At 30.2% G+C, this 20501-nt stretch overlaps 2 protein-coding genes across 4 annotated transcripts; both read right to left on the bottom strand.

Moving 5' to 3' along the window:
- Positions 1–1818: 1818 nt before the first annotated feature.
- Positions 1819–3786, bottom strand: LOC145188339 (glutamine synthetase-like). Its single transcript, XM_090068038.1, has 5 exons — positions 3650–3786; positions 3007–3384; positions 2638–2865; positions 2352–2518; positions 1819–2233 (listed from the first exon to the last, which is right to left on the bottom strand). Exons 2-5 carry the CDS (start codon positions 3373–3375, stop codon positions 1900–1902), a joined length of 1098 nt encoding a protein of 365 aa, XP_089924164.1. The 5' UTR covers positions 3376–3384; positions 3650–3786; the 3' UTR covers positions 1819–1899.
- A 7527-nt stretch (positions 3787–11313) lies between these two features.
- LOC145190905 (uncharacterized) lies at positions 11314–14269 on the bottom strand. 3 transcript variants are annotated; one of them, XR_016454520.1, is made up of 4 exons: positions 13760–13973; positions 13468–13635; positions 12044–13236; positions 11314–11914 (listed from the first exon to the last, which is right to left on the bottom strand). XR_016454520.1 is itself a non-coding variant. In XM_090094098.1 (4 exons), exons 2-4 carry the CDS (start codon positions 13858–13860, stop codon positions 12708–12710), a joined length of 798 nt encoding a protein of 265 aa, XP_089950224.1. In that variant the 5' UTR covers positions 13861–13877; positions 14092–14269; the 3' UTR covers positions 11314–12707. The 3 variants fall into 3 exon arrangements, 2 of the variants coding, with proteins under 2 accessions (XP_089950224.1, XP_089950213.1); XM_090094098.1 differs by adding an exon at positions 14092–14269 and having other exon boundaries at positions 11314–13236; positions 13760–13877; XM_090094087.1 differs by having other exon boundaries at positions 11314–13236.
- Positions 14270–20501: the final 6232 nt, after the last annotated feature.

Raw genomic sequence — 20501 nt, 5'->3', positions numbered from 1 at the left:
AGAATGTTTTTTGTAAGTTTCTGAAAATGAAACACTGTTTCTTTCAGTTTAAATACTTTTGGGTAGCAAAACTATGCGGAATACCCAGACTAAAGCACTTGACCTTTTTTATTGAAATTTACATCCACCTCGTTATTTAGTATGGGAGTTAGGAAGCAGATTTTTAAAATTTTTCTTATAAATAATATTTATTTTTTAAAAATCTTTTTTTTAAAGTTTTAACCCCGAAAACAAATTTTTTTTTCAAAAAAAAATCCTTCATCTTGTTTATAACAGCATTGGTTGTTACATTAAATTATTTTAAAGTTAAGTTCACCCACTTTTCACCTTAATTTCTGATTCTGTTTTTTTGTTTGTTTGTTTGTTTGTTTTAATAAATATAATTCAAATATATTTCAATCGTCTCGTCGAAAATTAATGACACAAATGAAACAATTTTTGAGGTTCAGGTGACGAAAAATAAATTTCTTACAAACCCAAAATTTCTAACAATATATTTTAATCAAATACATCATATATACTGGTTGTGAATGTGTAAAATAATGTAGCGCTCATTTTTAATAAACATGATATAATTATTTGCAAAAAATAGGCTTTTGAAAAAATTGAAAGTATTTTAATAGTTTTAATCTGAATTGGTATTAAAATGCTTTTAAAAAGCTTTTCCTTTATTAACACTCAAAGCTTATCCATTTGCATGTGATCAAATCATGCGTTTTTTTAATCACACTTGATTGATAACACGTGTTTCGTGTACCGTAAAGCTTTGGGCATACTTTTTGGTTTTAAGTACAAAAAGTAGTTCATTTATATAAATTCGACTTTATTAAAAATGCCATATAAAAAGCATGTGTAATATTGAAAATCAGAGGTAGAAACCAACCATATAATCAACTTAGTTGGTAAATCAAGTACTTTAAACTTGTTTGTAAACTAATCTTTAAACGAACTTTACATGAATTAATAATAACAGATTTTTAAGTGTGGTAAATTTTCTTTGGCTTTTGGTAAATTTTTTTGAGGACATCACTTAACTACCACATCGATTAATCCATTTCATTCATTTTTACAAATACAGAAATTTTTACCACTTGCTAAAGTATTTGTTAGTTGAGAATTTTCTAAAGTTCAGTTTTATGTTTGTTAAACTGTAATTATTGTTTTAATCATTACATCTATATATAAATATATAGAGCTCAAAAAGCAGTTTATAGATTAATTTTTATTGATTTCATATTTTTATAATTTTTGTCGTATTGCTGAAAATCTATAATTACATTCATGTACTCTGTTTTTCATTCCGAATATTGTTGTCGACTTTTTAAAAGTTGCATTCTGCATTCTTCATTCAGAATTTTTTTTTTTTTTTTTTTTAAATTTTGTAGGTATTTTGTAAAATATAATTTCAAATTACACTTTCATGAAAAAACAATGACAATCTTCATACTCTCTTGAATCATGTTTGATATTCTCGTTATATTTTTAAAAACAAAGCAACAATCTTCGCAATAATCCTCAGAAGAAATAACTATTTTAGGGAGAGGGGAAATTCGTAAAAAAATATTTAAACGATGTCTTTCAGTACAACAACTTTCAAAGTAGGAATTTTAATCCCTTTTTTTAACAATGAAAATCTTAATCGGTCTTACGATTAACTGTGAGCTAAAATGTCTCCGACTTTAAGTTGATCAAATTAATTTTACTCCGAAGCTTAAAAATTAAAGTTTCATAACTTTATGAAATGATCTGATCGGAAATCCATTGTCAAAAACGTGCAAAAAATTCAAGTTTATATTTAAAATATCATTTGGGAAAAGATTTGAAAGGAAACGATTATGTATTTAGGAAGTAAATTGAACACATTACACTAAATTGATGGTATTCGTATTTTGAAGAAAGTTACTCGTTTACTATTTCGTTCAAAATTGTTGTTCGGACAATTGCTTCTGTTACTACATAGGGGTCGCAGTTAGAGGCGGGTCTTCGGTCCTCTAAATATCCGTATCCATCTTCAGCGCATTGACGCGGCACTCGAATGCTGCAACCACGGTGAGCTACACCATGTGAAAACTTGTGTATGGTCGAAGTTTCGTGATGGCCAGTCAAACGTCTTTCATTGTCTTTACCACCTGAAGGATCGTAACAACGAATATGGTGCTTATGATTTAGAGATAACTTTTCAATCGCTTCGTATATTTTTTTGATTCCTCCCTCTTTTCGCATTTCTTCCGTACTAAATAATTTAAAATTAAATTTACATAACTTATTATAATTGACTTAGAATTAAAGTAATAAATACATCATCTTAAAATGTTAAAAATTAAAATTTGAACAAAAAGAAAGATGCTTGCCTATAGTTTGAATGACAACCGGCCCCATTCCAATCACCTGGAATAGGCTTAGGATCAAGCGTAACAACAATTCCAAAATCTTCCGCAACTCTTTCAAGCAAATAACGAGCAACCCATAAGTGATCGCCCATTTCAATGCCTTCACAAGGCCCGATTTGAAACTCCCACTGAAAAGAGAATTTTAGATACTCGATACTTGTTATAATACTAAAAATATAATAACAACATACTTATATGTTATACTATTATGGAACTAAATAAGGTAATAGTATTTTTCAATTTAAACCTGCGAAGCCATGACTTCAGCATTTTCCCCAGATATTTTTATCTCTGCATATAGACATGCTCGATAGTGAGCTTCCATTACTTCTCTTCCAAAAACTCTACCTGTTCCAACAGCACAGTAATATGGGCCTTGTGGAGCTGGATAACCTCCTTTTGGCCAACCAAGTGGATGTCCATCACGATCAAGCAGAGAATATTCTTGTTCAAGACCAAACCAAGGATGAAAATCCTAAAAAAGAATGGTTTTACAATTATTGCAATGGATAACATAATGGATTAAAAATTCTAAATGTAAAATTTCCAAAAATATTGTTTTCCAAATATAATTCCTTATTGTGCACCAAGAAAAAAATATGAAAATGTATAATACCTTAACAGACTCCATAACTGCTTTACAAGATTTTCTTTTATTTGATTCCGTTGGTTTGTGGTCATAAGTATAAGTTTCGCATAAAACAAGCTTGTTCTTCCCTCTTCTAAAAGGATCGGGAAACATAGCGACGGGGTGCAAATAAACATCGCTATTCTGACCAACTGCTTGACCGGTTGACGATCCGTCAAAGTTCCAAATCGGCAGTTGCTCCACTGTGGTTGGATCATAATCGAGAGTTTTTGTTTTTGACCTCAGTGTCTTACCTGAACCATCAATCCAAATGTAATTTGCTTGCACTTTACCTTTTGTATCAAGATCCATGTATTTATCCAACACTCCCTGATTAAGACCTTTGTAGCCATCCATTTTGATTATCTGAGAGATGAAAGTTAAAGAAATATATCAAAAATTCCTCATTGAAATCTTTTGCCAACAATCAAGATAATGATGCTGCAACGAGCTCTAGCTGTTAATTGCAGGAGTCGTTGATTGAACCAATATTTACAAAAGAGACTTCAAAAGATAAGAAAATTGAACGATATGATAGAAAAATAAATTAAGTTTTTATGCAGCATTTAGCAAATTATGAATCAAAGGATTGAAACTTCAGTATTTCAATGCTAAAAACAAAATTACGTACCTCACAATATATCAACACTTAACCCGGTTGCTGTTTAAAACAGCTAGTTTTACAATAATGCTCTCTTATAAACTCTCCTAAATAATGTGCTTAACAGAGCGTAAAACTTTAAAGATTATCATTTAAAGAAAAAGCAATTAAATCCGATCTGTTTTAGTAATTGAAATTTAGTGGAATTATCCAAACAGATATTTTATTCGAAATGCGCAACTTAATATTGCAGCGGATATGAAACAATCATATTAATATATGCTACTAATTTGTTTTCATTTTTTTAAAGGCTTTTTTTTTTTTTTTTTAAATCAAAAATTTGCTTTACACAAAATAATGATAACTGAAGGTAATGTGTTTTGTAAACTAATTTAAGGTCTTTCAACTCACAATCAGGATATCCGTTTGTTTTATTTAGAAATTTTACGAAAGAAAATGCGTAAAATAAACTTCTAATTACGAAATTAGAGATAATTTCGTAATTATAAATTTATGCTATGCATTTTTTAAGTAAATAATTTTATTCATATATTTTTGTTACAGGATTTCAACTTAAAAGTGACCTTTTGTTTGTTTGTTGTTTTTTTTTCCATCGAGAACTTTTTTATTTCTTAGTGTTAAAATATTCCTCAAAAACAACTTTTTTCTCGACTTAATTTCATGCCCAAATAATACTTGAGCACTGACACTAAATTTTAAAATATTTGACAATTATGGCGTCCTCTGCTTAATATGGAAGGAGACGTTGAGCTGATAAAATTTAAATAATTCAAGGCATTTCCTAAAGTAATTACCATTAAAGTTTGATAACTCGAAATATAATAAAAAACAAAATAGATATGGCAGCACGCAAAAAGCGTTAATGAAATTTAAGAAAATATAATTCTCATAAATGGGCTTCATTAGTGAACTATAATAAGGGTTTAATGTTAGAAGAGGGGGAGGAAGGATGTATATTTATCTCCACATAACCAAAAAGAACTGAAAGAATAATGTTATACCTCATTTAGCGATTTAATTTACTTTTTACCCAGGAGATTTTTTCCCAATTCATTCCCATGATTATATATTATAATAGTAGTTGGTCGGATAATTTATACCAAGTTGTGCCGAATAACCGGTTTGTTTTAACATAAATATCGGTTCGTTTTAGAATATATCGGGTAAAGTGGAAGATAGAAGGTGGTATTTAAAAAAAATAGTTATCCTAAAGTTCAATTAAAATGGTTCCAAAAACATAAAAAAAAGCCATTTGAGGCTTTTTTTAACTTTACTACCCAGTGGGCAAAGCGACGTCGGAACAACGTCGGATCGATATCGGAGCTGACGTCAGATCGATGTCGGATTTACGTTGGAAATGGAAAGGGTGGACGACGTCGAAAAAAAGACATCGGGCGTCGTCAGAATTCCGTATCAATCAATGTCGAGAGATGTTAAACCAACGTCGGAGCGACGTCAGATTACTGACGTAAAGACGATGTCATTATGTGGTAGAGCGATGTTAAACCAACGTAATGAACACAGTTAAAGAATAGCACATATTTTCTGGCGTAAAAGAAGTTATTACAAAAAACAACTTTCTATTTTGCTTCAGTATCTTTCTGGAGACGCCCACCATCCCCGCCAACAACTTTGCTAGGGCCTACCGCAATACCTTTTGAACTTCCGCTTTGATATCGACTACCGTAACCTCGCTTCTTTTCGTCATGACGCTAGCTAAAAAGTATAAAGGCATAGATATATAAAGACCAACTTTAGTTAGTTTAGAATTTCAAATCATATAAGTAAAGTTATTTCGGTTACAAAAACAAGCAACTAATGATATTTTGAAAAAAATTATCCATTGACTACGCGACAAGAACAGCTTAAATTGACTGAAAACGTTAAGGCGTATTTCCACGGAGCGAATTATTTCGTGCGACGCGATTTTTTTCGCGGCTCGTTTTTCGCCGAATCAGAATGTTAAATTCCACCATCAAGTTGGCACGCCTTTTTTTTTTGCTAGAAATCATGTCATTAATAAGGAAAAGGTTGTTATTGATTAGTAGAAAAATAATTATTTTAAAGATTATGCAAATAAAACGAGAAAAATTTAAGAAACGATTTTGGGTAAGGAAAATTTATGCAGAACTCCAACAGAAATGAGAGTTTCATTTATTAGTGCAAGATTTACGTTTGCACGACTAGTAATACTTTTTTAAGTATTTTCGTATGTCTCCAACAACTTACGAAGAGTTGCTTGCGTTTGTAGCGCCTATTATTGTGAAACAAAAAACTATAATGAGAGATCCTATCAGTCCAAGTGAGAGGTTGGCCGTAACACTTAGATTCCTTGTAACAGGAGATGCTCAGTGTACTATTGTTGCAAGTTACAGAATCAGTGCTTCCACTATTAGTAGAGTTATTAGTGAAACGTGTGCAGCCATTTGGAATTAATTGAAAGAGAGAAATTTTCTACACGTCCCATCAGAAAAACATGAATGGAAGTCAATTGCAAAAGAATTTGAAAATACTTTGGACTTTCCACATGCTCTAGGTGCAATAGATGGCAAGCTCCCCATAATATAGGGTCAGAATATTTTAACTATAAAAAAACGCATAGCATTATCCTTCTGCCAGGTTGTAATGCTAAATACGAATTCACTATGGTAGACATTGGTGACTCGGGAAGACAGAGTGATGGTAGTGTTTTTAATAACTGCAGTCTTGGTTATGCAATTTATGTTCCGCTACACTTCAACCACTGACACAATTAGGCTATAACAACTACTTAAAAGATGCAACACAGGTCAGAGACGACTTTAAAGAATACTTTAATACACCAGAAGAAGAACTGGGATGGCAATTAGACTTAGTAAATAGAAACTCATAAATTTGAAAAAATGTCAACCGATCAGTTCCTGTCTCAACTTAAAAGTGAGTAAAAAACTGTAAATTATTACTTTTTGTAAAGTTTCTGAAGTTGAAGTAAAAATATTTTTACTCTTTTAATAAAAAATAAAAAAAACAAAGATTCAAATGTTTATTTGTGTAATGCACATTTGCATAAAAATACTTTGATTTCACATAACACATAAAAATTTTGATAACCTTGAATTATGTATCCCCTATTATATGTGTATGTATAAACTATTTATAAAAACTATTTATAAAAACACCTAATTGTATCCCCTATTATATGTATATGTATAAACTATTTATAAAAACTATTTATAAAAACACCTAATTGTATCCCCTATTATATGTATATGTATAAACTATTTATAAAAACTATTTATAAAAACACCTAATTGTATCCCCTATTATATGTATATGTATAAACTATTTATAAAAACTATTTATAAAAACACCTAATTGTATCCCCTATTATATGTGTATGTATAAACTATTTATAAAAATTTGATTACACATAAAAATAAAGGATGAGAAAATAAAAAAGAAGTCATGAGATAAAAAGCATCTTCATAAATTTATGTAAATTTAAAGCATCTTCATAAATTTATATAAATAAACTTAAAAACTTATTATTAAAGGTGACAAAAAAACATAATAATAAACCATATAGTTTCAAGGTAATGTCTAACAACTTTAAAGCAAAATATTATGACACTTTAAAAGCTAAAATGATTTAAAGACAAACATTATACAGTTGATTAATAAGTGAATATTCAAATGGTGGAATTCATTTGCAAGGTTAACTTTTAACAGTTGGCACATATGCTTTTAATCATATATTAACTACTGTAACACACTTCAACAATAGCTTTAAATTTTGAATTTAAAAATAATAATTTTCATGTCAATCTAAAAAGATCAGTTCATCTAAAGAAGTATTTCATGGAGCATATAAACCTAAAGGTTTTAATATACATTCATATATATACATATGAATATATTAACATAAATTTCTTCTTGTTCACCGTATTTCATATAAAAAAAAAAGTGTTTTTATCTTTATCATAGTCCGTCTGAGAGACATCTCTATCTCTCAACCACTCCGTTAACGGGTTGTTGTCGGCCATTTTTAAATTTATTTTATTTTCAACAATTTCGATGTGTTAGTTTTATAACACGATTTCTGAGTTTGCATATTTTAAAGGATCTGATTGGTTCCTTATTTAAGTGAATAAATTTGCCACAAATAAAGTTGAAATCTATCCAACTTTTTTGCGAAACTTTCAGAAAACTAGACCCATTTACTAGACCATCTTTATAGGTAAATAAGACTTATATTAAGTCTGTTTTGTTACTTCAGGGTTTCGTCAATGTTGAAATCAGCTAAAATGTTGTCAAATTTAGGATCCAATTGTTAAAGGGATATATATATATATACATATATATATATATATATATATATATATATATATATATATTTATCCCTTTAACAATCGGATCCTCCTCTAAGAAAAAAAACATATAATCAGAAAAATAAGTTACCATAAAATCAGTAAGATCCTTAAAAAACCCCTGAAATCAACAAAATTTCTGTCCCCTAATAATTAAAGCCACTAAAACTGTGAACTCCCTAAAATCAGAAAAATGAAATCAACAATTTTCTTTTATTGACTTTTATGGAGAGTAAAAAGTTGCTTAGCAATTTTAAAGTATATTTTTAATGTTTTGAAAACAATTAATTTTTTAATTTGCAACAGCAGATGCCATTTTTTTTACAAAACTTGAAATTCTTAGTGGTTATCAAATATCTGGAGATATGAGTGTGCTACAGACAAGTATATGACATATTTGGTAATTGATTATGTCAATGCGATGTGTAAAAAAATTTGAGCACCTATTTCTCTTGCACCACCTTGTGCCAAATACTTTTTAAAATTTAGTCAAAAAAAAACCAAGCTCAATCAATCATTTTACCGCATTTACGCAATTTCCGATGGAGGGATGCTCTATTTGAAAATAGTAAACACATACCAGTCAAAAAACAGGCAATAATAATTTTTTTTTTTAAAAATAATGCAAAATTATAAATACGGCAAAAAAAATGTAGCCTTTTAAGTTACTGTTTTCTATATTAGAAACATAACTCTTGAAAACTTCCTGAAGTTAATTACAAACATAAGAAAAATTAATTATAAAAATTAATTAAAATAATTAACTATAATAATAATAAGTTAGAATAATTGATTAGATAGTTTTAAGTTCAAAAGCACTAAAACAAAAATACTTCACCCACATTTACATTTCAAAGTTACACTTATCCTCAAACTACACTAAGGATCAATCAAAATGAATGTTAACGGTTTAAAGAACTCATCTTTTTCCTTGATTACATTTTTTTTCACTTCTGAAACCCATTTTCAATAAAATTTTCAAAACTAAATAAAATTGATTCAATTGAATTCAGTTAACACACACTTCAGACCTTTTGAAAACCGCCAAGCTGAACTTCAAAGTGAGTGCACAACATGTAAACAAATATTAAATGGGAAAAACTTGTTAAGTACAGAATTACGGCATGATCTCGCTAACTGTGTAATTAACAAGCCCTGGTTGGCGCAGCTATAAGTGCCTTCCCTGAAAAATCTTTCTCGTTAACACGTAGATTGAAAATTTGTCTTCAATCTACTATGTCAAAAAAGCAATTAAACGGATTGGCAATACCATCTTCTCAAAAGAAGCTGACACCATTGGTATGTGTTACAAATGTGGCTTGTTTACTGAAAACCAACTGGAAAAAATAACTTTGGAAAATTTGTAGAAGATCATTTGTAAGCTGATATCGCATTTATTTTACATTGGGTCATTATAAATTAAAATTGTAGCTTTCTAATTTTCTCTCAAAATTTTATATTATGAGGGGAGATGTGGGTAACCCCGGACACTTAACAATAATAGAGATACTACCCATATGCATACGGAAAATAAAGTGAAAAAACTATTTTAATCAAAGTAGAAACATTAATTTTTTGAATTAAAAACAAATAAACAATGATAGGGTACTTAACAAAAGCGCAAAACTTAAAATAATTGACATAGGGTTGCATAAATATACTAGTTACTAGTTTTTTTATGCGAAATTTTTGTTTTTTTCAAAATTATCTTTGAAACCAACAAATTAATACGATTAAAAGCGCATTACACGTGTTAATTAATTGGTATATAATTCGAACTTGTTAGGTTAACCAGTCTTGAGTAATTATTAATTCAATTAGAATATACCTGTACTTCTAATGTAGCAAAAATATTGAGTCAGCTATAATTTAACGACTTAAGTTGAAATATCTCAACGAAATGTTATCCGAGCGATCTAAAACTTGGTGGTTGATTTCTTTCGAACTATATAAACGTTCTTGCGAAAATAAAATTAAGTTTTCATTTTTAAATCTTGAGTTATTCACATTGGTAATTATTTGGTAAAGTAAAAAGACAAAAATGGGCAGAATAGCTGTTTTAGACAACGTACGAGACAAGTTGTAGGTCTGCTAAAAGATAAAACAAAAAGCCAACGAGAAATAGCTCGAAAGTGCAATGTTTCGCTTGAATGTTTACAAACAACGTTGAAAAACCACGAGCTACATAATGATGTCAAAGATTTACCAAGGTTTGGTAGGCCTTTAAAGCTAACTTTAAGAGACCAAGGTTATCTCTATCGAAAGGTTAGACAAGATCCTAAAATTTCTTACCACGAACTTGCTGAAGGGTTCACAAATACTCCTGGTAACGTTAGTGTTAGTAGATGGACTGTACAAAGATGCCCAAATTAGAAAGGCTTAGATTGATATGTCGCTGCTCGAAAATCACTTTTGTGTGTCTCAGATCGCCTAAAAGATTAAAGTGGTGTAGAGAAAGACTTCACTGGTCTGTAGAAGACTGGGCCAAAGTCATTTTCAGCGACCAATCCAATTTTTAGGTGATAAATTGCAAGTCAAGATTATTTATCAAGAGGCTGGCTGGTGAAAAGTTCAAAGAGCGTTTTTGTGTACCAAGGATACAAGGCGGAGGAGGATCAATCGGAATATGGGAATGCTTCTCCCACAAAGGGTCATACAACATTTATAACGGCAGAATTAACCAGTACAACTACAAAGAGAACCTTGAAAGTAGACTTTTGATCCAAAGGTGATCAAGATTAATACCGATTGCGCATTATATTATATTTTGAAGATCAACACCGCATTTGTTACTTTTTAATCAACATATAAAACATAATATTTTTACCCTATTTATACAATTTTAATCGGTTAAAAATAGATAAATTGGTTTTTTAATAATCATCATAAATGTGCTATATATCGTCGCGTTGGTTTGACAAGGTTCTAACTGATCCGCGAGTAGTTTTGAGAAAATTAATGTTAAAAATTGTTATGTTCCTACCACCAAAAATTATTAAAATCCATCGATAATATTTTTTACTCATGATAACATAAGCATTTGCTATAAGTATTACTACTTTTGATTAAAAAATGTTTAACTCTTCATAGAAAAATGAATACCCCCAAAATGCAGTTAGAACCTTGTCATAGTGAAATAATCATATTCTCACTATGACAAGGTTCTAACTGCTGTTTAATGGTAGTTAGAAACATGTTAGTGACTTTTAAATTTCGTGACTGAGGCAGCTAGTTACTTTAAATTTTGTATCTGAAACAATGATATGATAAAAAAGCTAATTTTTATAAAATAGACTATTGTTTCAGTCACAAAACAAGGTTACAACATTTTGTTTACTCTTTTTTTTTTTTTTTTTTTTTGTACTACATTTTTTGGTACATTTTAAAACCATTACATTAAGTACAACCCTTAAAAGTTTTTCATGTTTATTTTATAGGTGAAGTACAACTTGATAGTAATCTCTGTCCTCGAGAGGCATAAGCGGAAATGCAGCTTTAATATCTTTGTTTTTTAAGTCTGCAAGTTCCTTTGTACAATTTTGAATCTTTGGTTTTACATTCAAAACAGTGGAAGTTGATGAACTTGTTGCTGCATTCTTTCTGTTAGGTTTTTCATTGAACTTGACATTCGCACAGTTCATAGGTTCATTGCGATCATGGCTAGATTTAAAATGTATAATGTGAGATGTTTGAGTAAATTTTAGAACAGCAACGTTAGAAAAAGAAACTGACTTGTAATTAAACAGCTTTGCTGTTACTGAATACTCCTTGAAGTCATGTGGTTTCATTTGAATGATACGATAAGGATTTTTTCTGTTCACTTGTTTCAACATCTTTATCAATCCAATTGGACTGTAAAAATCAGTTTTCCTCATGAGCTTCTCAATTTCGCTATGGGCATGATCCACCTCTTGGACGCATGAATGACCTGGAAGGGAATATTTCATAGTGATTGAGTTAATGTTAGGATTGTCTCTTAAAAAATGTAACACAGCATTTGATAATATACTATTCCGATTTTGAGGAACGCAGGAGTCAGACCAAGTAATTAAGTCACGTCGTTTTCCTCTGCCACATCACTCAAAATTTTGCAAAAGATACTGGCTAGATCATTGCCGCTTCTTCCTGCCATTGATTCATTCCATAATGCACAGTACACTTTTTTGGTTGTTGAAAAAAAAGCTGTCAAATTATACACGCTTAGCTTTCTCAGATAAAATAGGGAACTAATTTCTGCATGCGGAGTCAAAATAACATTTTGAAGGTCAAATAGTAAAACCGGAATATTTTTATCTTTTTTTTCTTCAGCACGTATATTTCTCATTTCTTTTTTAAAAACTTGATGCCTTTCAAAGTCTTCTCTCAATTTTTCAGACATAGTATCAGTGTTTTCAACAAGTTTAAACTTCTCGCAAAGGTCGCATCTATCCTTTTTGGGAATGTGAAAACCAAGATTGAATTCGGTTGAGAAAATATGGTTGTACATAGATTTTTTTACTGGCTCAACATTTTCGTTTATACATTTCTTTTTGTAAAGATTATACATTTTTGAAACATTAAGGTGTGACTCAAGGTATTCTCTATTGGTACTTACACAACAATAATGTGACTCAACTGTTGGAAAAGATTTTATGTGATCCCTAGCTGAGTTGGCATCACTGTGCGGTGTACGTTTGCCTTTCATGATCTTACCTCGTAGATCTTGTGCTGGAGTATTTGTTTTAACATCTTTGGTATTGTGAGCTGTGTAAACTGGCTTTTTGTGAAATTGACAGTGTAGTTAGGTAAAATGTTTTGCAAATACGAACTTTTTCTCCTTTTACATGAAAAAAATATCTATAGGCGTACTTCCTTTTTGAAAAAAATTGTTTTTCAGCGTGGTCATCAGTTTCTTTATTTGCATTTTCACTATCATTATTTCCCTCATGGTATCTTTTTGGTCTAGCAGTGGTTGTGCGATCAGTTGAAGTAATAAAGAAATGCCTCTTTTCAGTAGCTGAATTTAAGGCATAAAATGATAAAAAAATATCATTTCGCTCATCTGATATTTTCTTAGTACATTCGTACTTACAGTTTGCCAGACAGTTTTTTTTGTTTGTTTGAATGATCTTATTCGGTACTTGTTTTCCTCTTCGACTTGTATAATTTTTACCAGCTTGGTATGCCTTTTTTCTTTTATTACATCCCCAGGTTTCAGGTTTAGATATTCGTTTTCGGACTTTTTTTTTAATCGTTTGTTGAACGTGATCCCTAGAAGAGTAATATTACTTAGTTGATAATAATATCTCTAGTATATTATTATATACTGATTGAATCATTCTTAAGTGGTTAAAAATAGTTCACTTTGTATACAATAGTAGACTTTAATATCAAAATCACTTTTTAGATGAAACTTTTATGATAAAAACAAACCATAAATATATTTAAAAATATTTATGATTTAGAGGATGATCGAGGGGGAACACTACATATTTCGCTCACTTGTTTGTCACTAATTCAGCATCATTCGTAGGTTGCACATTCATGTCTATCTCAAAATTACTTTCAGCCTGTGCTACATAAACATTGGCATTGTTTCCAAAAGCGTCTTCTACAATATTTCCTTTAGAATCTTGTGCAGTTCTGGTTAAATTAAAACCCCTCTTCTTCCTGTTTGAACATGTTAAAAAGAAAAATCTTTTTAAACAACTTTTCCGAAGCTTATAAATATAGTTATTTTAATATGTAAATGCATGGGCAAAGTCACACAAAAAAGTTATATTAGGTTACTAACCGTGTACTTAATTCACAACAGCCTTCGCCGCTTTCACTGGTTGGAACAACAAACTCGTCACTATCATATCTGCTTTTGATATCAAATACTACTCCTTCCATTTTCTGTTGATATTTTGCTTAAAACGAAAATTAATACTTTTCAAATTGTCTTTTTTTTTATTTTCAAACTTTCGAAAAAAACTTTCAGAAAAATTATTTTCAAATCATTTTTTAAATCTTTTTTTAATTACGCAGCCTGGTTTTTATTATTGCTACAAAAACGTTTTATTACAAGTTGTTTAAATTTTAATATTACTGATTTTTTTGATTTAACAAGTTAAAATAAGTTACTTTGTAAGATCAACGTTCCAAAGTGCACATATATCGACTGATCGTTGTAGATAAGTAAAAAAAAAAGAAGAAGTATTGACTTAATTTTTGGGGTAGGTACTGCAAAATATAGTTAGATCGACTTACCGTAAGGGAATGGCGCGGCGAAATGTACTTACATTGACTGCGGTAAGTTTGTAAATTTATTAATGCAAAAACATCATTACTTTAAAATAAAAAGATAACTTTAGCTCAAAAATCCCCTTTTATTTTGAATTATAACAGTTATTTCTATGCTAATCGAAACCAGTATTTTGTTTCGTAATGTGACAGGACCGGTCACATTGGCACATGTTGTCAATTTGAGTAACGTTATAAAAAAGATTTTTTTTAATTTTCAAATAATAGCTTTAATGGTATTTTATTCTACATCGGTATCAAATTAGAACACTTTTTGTTGATTTTCAGGCTTATTTTTTATATGATTTTTGATGGGTATAAAAATTCTCCATCATAATAGTTAGTTAATAAAAACCAGCAAGAGATTATGCAGTTATTGTTAGTTTAGAACCTTGTCATACTAAATATTAGTTAAATTAAGTTGCAGATAGAACTTTGGCACTTTAGCAGTTTGCTTGTTATGCGCTATGTAGCTGTAAATTTCAGTTTATTTTGTTCATCATGATTTAAATAGTCTAATAAAATGATAAAATCAATTTTGGCAAAAATGTCAGTTAGAACCTTGTCAAACCAACGCGACGATATGGCACACTCATGGTAATTTGTCACACAAAAGCACCCAGGCACCACAACCACGCATAATTATATATAATTATGCGTGGTTGTGGTGCCTGGGTGCTTTTGTGTGACAAAACAAAATGAGTCAAAACAAAAACAAAAGTTGATCAGAAGAAATTTACGTTAATATCATTTTTGTAACTTCAAAACAAAACAAAAGTTGTATTCAAAACAAAACAAGTTTACCAACAGTCAGAGCTTTTTACGGAAGACGACAACAATTGTTTTTTTAGCACGATGGCGCAACGGCTCACACTGCAATCTCGGTTAAAGAGTGGCTTGATCGGAAAACAATACAGTCATGCCTTGGCCAGCTCATTCTCCAGATCTCAATCCCATCGAGAACATTTGAGCTTGTATAGACAAGAGATTGGTCAAAGAGAGCATAGTTAGTGTTTTTTTTTTTTCTTACTTTGTTTATAATACCACTGTTAATAAAACTTAAAACAATCTAAATTATTAACTTTTTTGTTTGCTTTAATTTTTTAAAAAACATTTAAAAAAATCATATTAAAAATCAACTGATTCTATCTTTATAGAATCAGTTGATTTTTAATATGATTTTTTTAACTTTCAAAGTTAGAGGGTACAATCTTTATATATAATTTCAACTCCTTTTTTTTTAGTAATGGTCACTAATGTTATTCATAGTTTAAATTACATAATGCCACACAGACATCCCAGTGATTATAATCTGTGGTACGAACAATTTTAACACAATTTTTGTGCTAAATCCCTCAGAATTAATGGAAAATTTTCAGATTCAGGATTGCGGGGATATAAAAGTCATGTATTTGCGAAATGTTAAGTTTAATCTTCGTCATGTGTAAAATAATCCAAAATTATAAGAATAAGGTTTTTCTTTCAAAAAATCCCCACTCAGTTCTTCACTATACAAGGTTGGCATATTATTTGGGAGATGCATTCATTTTCAAACCGTCATCATTTAGAATTTTATATGTTAGAACATTTGCTAATTGAAAACAAATTGAAAAGCAGTAAGTTTGAAATTTTGTTGTTTGTAAGTTGAATGTCGGTTTCTAAGTTAACTAAATCAAAAATGACAAAACACAAAAATATTCAAGTTGAATGTAGCCTTAGGTATACACATAAATCCTTCACTTATAAAATCATGTTTCATGACTTCATAAATTTCATTATATGAAAAATTCGTAAATTTTCATTTTTAGGAAAAGTTTGTAAATTTTCATTTTGGGAAAAATTGTCTGGAGGTTCCCTCCAAACATGTGTCCGGTCCCACTCGATCATACCTAATTTACAAATAACTGTTTAAAAAGCTATTTAAAGAATAACAAAAAATTTTTTTAAAGAATTATTGTAAATTAAATTTTATCACAAACTAATAAAAAGTTAAAGGCATAAGAAAAAATTTGAGACAGTATTAAATGAATCAAATGATGATGATACATAGTTCTTCTGATGGTACCAAACAATATTTCGCACTCCCAAACGATTGCTTTGGTGCATTGGGACAGATATTTTTTATAAGTCACAGCTTAAGCGATTGTTTTTGTGGTACTTAAGATTAAATAATTTCTTTAATTTTAGCTATACGTTAAGTGTCCGGGGTTACCCGCAGTCCGGGGCTACCCGCCTCTCCCCTATTGCTATTCATATCTCTAGCCGATAAAAGTAACTAGCTTACTTAAGCTTACTAACTAACTTAAGAAAGGAATTATTTTGTAGATATTTAGAGAGTAAATACCGAAAAACTATTTAAAAATTGTTTTAAAATAAATTTAGAAATATCAGTTTTAAAGAATAAAAAGCCTACCAAATAGATATTTACAGTTTATTTGCTACATATTGTTAACGTTGAATAACGAAAGTGAAGACAGACACTTATTTCAAGGCTTCAACTAGTTTCAAGGCTTCAACTAGTTTCAAGGCTTCAACTAGTTTCAAGGCTTCAACTAGTTTCAAGGCTTCAACTAGTTTCAAGGCTTCAACTAGTTTCAAGGCTTCAACTAGTTTCAAGGCTTCAACTAGTTTCAAGGCTTCAACTAGTTTCAAGGCTTCAACTAGTTTCAAGGCTTCAACTAGTTTCAAGGCTTCAACTAGTTTCAAGGCTTCAACTAGTTTCAAGGCTTCAACTAGTTTCAAGGCTTCAACTAGTTTCAAGGCTTCAACTAGTTTCAAGGCTTCAACTAGTTTCAAGGCTTCAACTAGTTTTAACGCTTCAACTATTTCAAATTACTTGAGCCGAGAAAAAGTTTCATAAACAAAAAACCAATCATTTTGATTTTATATTGGGAATAGTTACAATTAAAATAAGTACAACAACATTTGTACAACAACATAAGCAGACATTTTCGACAAGAGTTCACTAGATGTTTTGCGATGATTTTTGTATAGAACTTAATTGAGTATTACTATTATTTGTAAAGTAATGTAAATGAGGAGAAAAACCAATAGTAACTATAAATATTAGACATGTTCCGAGTCAGTTGTAGCAAAATAATAAACTTTGTTGCCTCACGTGTTTCTATAGCGTCACTTTTCACATGTTTTGGAAACAGGTCATTTTACCAAGATGAAAAATTTTACCTTCGTTTCAAACGCTTCGTTTGAAAAGGTTCATACTTGTGCTTACAAAAGATTGAGATTCAATTTTTTTGTAAAAAAGATTAAAATCTTTGAGTATTTTTTTTTCATTTTAATTTAGCAGGTAATAAATTAGCAGGTAATAAAACTGTTAAGTGTTGATTTCAATCAAGAAGCCATAAGACTTTTGAAAAATAAAAATTTAATTGAACTCTGTAAAAATGTAAGAACTTTTTAACGAGGAAACTATGAAAAGTGAAACTTTTTCAAAACATGACTTTTAGATTTTATAATGTCTGACTTTATGCATTGCATCGGGTTTTGCAGCTAGTAATTCATAAAAAACCCTCAAATACCTTCATAAAATTAAAAAACCACTTAAATTATGTTTACAAAGATTTCTAGTTAAAAAACCATTAACACGTCATACAGGAAAACTACGTAACGTCATTTTCTTTTTACCACTTTCCACATTGCGTCCGCTCAATGCAATAGCAATATTAGTTAAATTTCACTGAATGAAAAATAAGTGTTTAAAGCAATATAATAGAAGCACGTTAATTGCTACACTGAAGAGAATCTAAACTCAAGAGTTAAGGAATATTTTTTAAACCACAATATGAGTATATAATATTTTTTAACCCTCAATGTGGGTAAGTCACTAAAGAAATGTCAAAAAGGCAAATGCAACGCACCTAAGAAAGATTCAACAACTGCTGAAAAATCATTTACCTGAAAAAGATTCACCAACTATTGGAAGTTCAGGTCCTCAGAGAAGAAGTGTCCAAGCTGTTGTTGATACCCCAAACGACAAAAATGAAGAGTCTAAAATTCAGTTGTACAAGAAACTCAAACCAAGCGTAGGTAAGGGTTAACTTCGCAATCTTGAAAAAAAAAAAAAAGTAACAAATACACCGTAAATGTCAGCCTGACATACGCATTAATATCCGAAATAAACAAGAGAAGGAAAAAAAATATGTGTAATGAAATAAAAGTTACTTTAGAAATTCTCCGTTACATTAAGTTAACAAGTTACCGTGGTGTGATCTAACAAAGCCCTATGCTTTAAGAAAGTCCTAATTTAATAAATTACAAATTTCGTATATATAAAGTAAATATCTAAAGGAAAAAATTTAGTTATTTTAACTAACTAGATATTTTGTTAAAATAACTAAGTTACTTTCCCCAAATGTTTATTTTATATATACGAAATTTGTCATTTCTTAAATTAGGACTTTCTTAAAGCATAGGGCTTTGTTAGATCATACCACGGTAATTAGAATATAATTTTTTGTAAGAATAATAGAGTAGCGTAAATAATATTTCGCTTTATTATTTTCATCATTATTTATTTATTTCAATCATTATTTACAATATTTTATTAAAAGTTATTTTCGTATTTTAAAAAAATTGAATTAAACGTTCAAAATAAAGTTTACCATAAAACACTCCACAAGCGAAGTGCTACAACACATAAATATGTCATAGAGAGTTAATTACTTTGGTGTTCTCATTATCACTTATTCTTCGCCGCCATAGAAACTCAGCTAAGGGTGATGGGGTCGACAAAATTTCTTTGATGAACAACATCATCATGTATATAGATACCACTCGAAAATTGTGGAATACTAGCATAAGATGTCCAACCATCAAAGATTATTCGACTTCCAGATAAAATCCGTTATTGTATTATAGGTAGCAGTGTTTCTCGCCGTCCATCAGGCACCTCTACTAGACAGCAGCGTCCCGAATGTCGCTCTATGGGCCCATAACCCAATGACCCTGCCGCCATTGATCACGATGATATTTCCGGTGAAAATATATAGACTCATCAATTTCCACATCTGTTGGTTCAACATTCTCATCTAAACCTCCAAGTTATTGCGAATTTTCTTCTAAATATTGCTTACAAATTTCACTCATAAAGTTGCACCAGTATAACGGTTTTTCTAGAGAGGCGTAGTTTTTGAGTGATTTGTACCTGTGTAAATACCTGTGTAAATGTATAGCAGCAATATTAGAGTTTTCAGAGGCAGATTACTTCTTTCGAAAAATGATTGATGGCGCACAGCTTGACTGATATTGTCTCCATTACAACGTTTATATTTGTATATACGACTATATTTGTTCAATGTGGACTGGCTGTTGCAGATTGAACATTTTAAATTGTTTGCCACTAGTCGGTGCCTAGTTGCATATTGCAAAACAGAGAAATCATTGAATTCCGCAAATAAAGGTAATATCGTCGGTATTTGTCAATAAACGATATTGAAGTATTCTCAAAAAGAATTTCTCTTGCAGGTAAAATCTTATCAACAATTCTGATCTTCGTCTACCGGCCATTTTTCAAAGTGAAGTGATTAGTGTAAAAAACACGACTTAAAAAAGAACAAAAGTTTTGACAAGTCTTATAGAGTAGAATGGCAAAGATAACCATTGTTACAAAAGTTTAAAAAAAAAAGGAAGGATGCTCAGTTCAAGCTGCATGAAATAATTATTGAAACAAATAATAGTTTAAATAGCTTTTATTTTAACTTATAGCTTTATTTAATAACATTTGCATTGTCAATATAACATTTCATTCCTATATTTTTTCCCCGGATATTAATGCGTTTGTCAGGATGACATTTGCGGTGTAAATGTTACTTTTTTTTCTTTCGAGAATTACGACGCAAAAGTTAACCCTTAGCCCAAGCGTGGATATTTATGAGGTTAAAGAAATTTTTTTACATTTCTATACTGGATGCTAAAGAAATAGGACATACAAAGTTCATTTACGATCTCCTTGTCATGATCAAGAAAAAAGCAAGATAAGAGCAACTGATTTAATGATTAAAGTACAAAAGTATATCGATGTCTTTAGCACATTTATTGCAAGATTCATGAAAATATAAATGAACGAAGAGCTATTCAACAATAGACATAACAACCAGATTAAGTTTCACAAACTTTAGTTCGAAGTTAAAGGAAATGAGTTGTTGAGTTCAATTTGTACGAAGAACAGGAGGAGGAGATATTTCTAACTATAGCAATATCGCTACAACAATATCGCTAAAACTGCGGCTGAT

The sequence above is a fragment of the Hydra viridissima genome, unplaced genomic scaffold (assembly GCF_058129835.1).
Source record: "Hydra viridissima isolate aposymbiotic clone 2 unplaced genomic scaffold, HvirCarnegie_v1 scaffold_1, whole genome shotgun sequence".
NCBI classification, from domain to species: domain Eukaryota; kingdom Metazoa; phylum Cnidaria; class Hydrozoa; order Anthoathecata; family Hydridae; genus Hydra; species Hydra viridissima.
The sequence above is the reverse complement of the archived record's forward strand: the minus strand, read 5'-3'. Positions and strand labels throughout refer to the sequence as shown.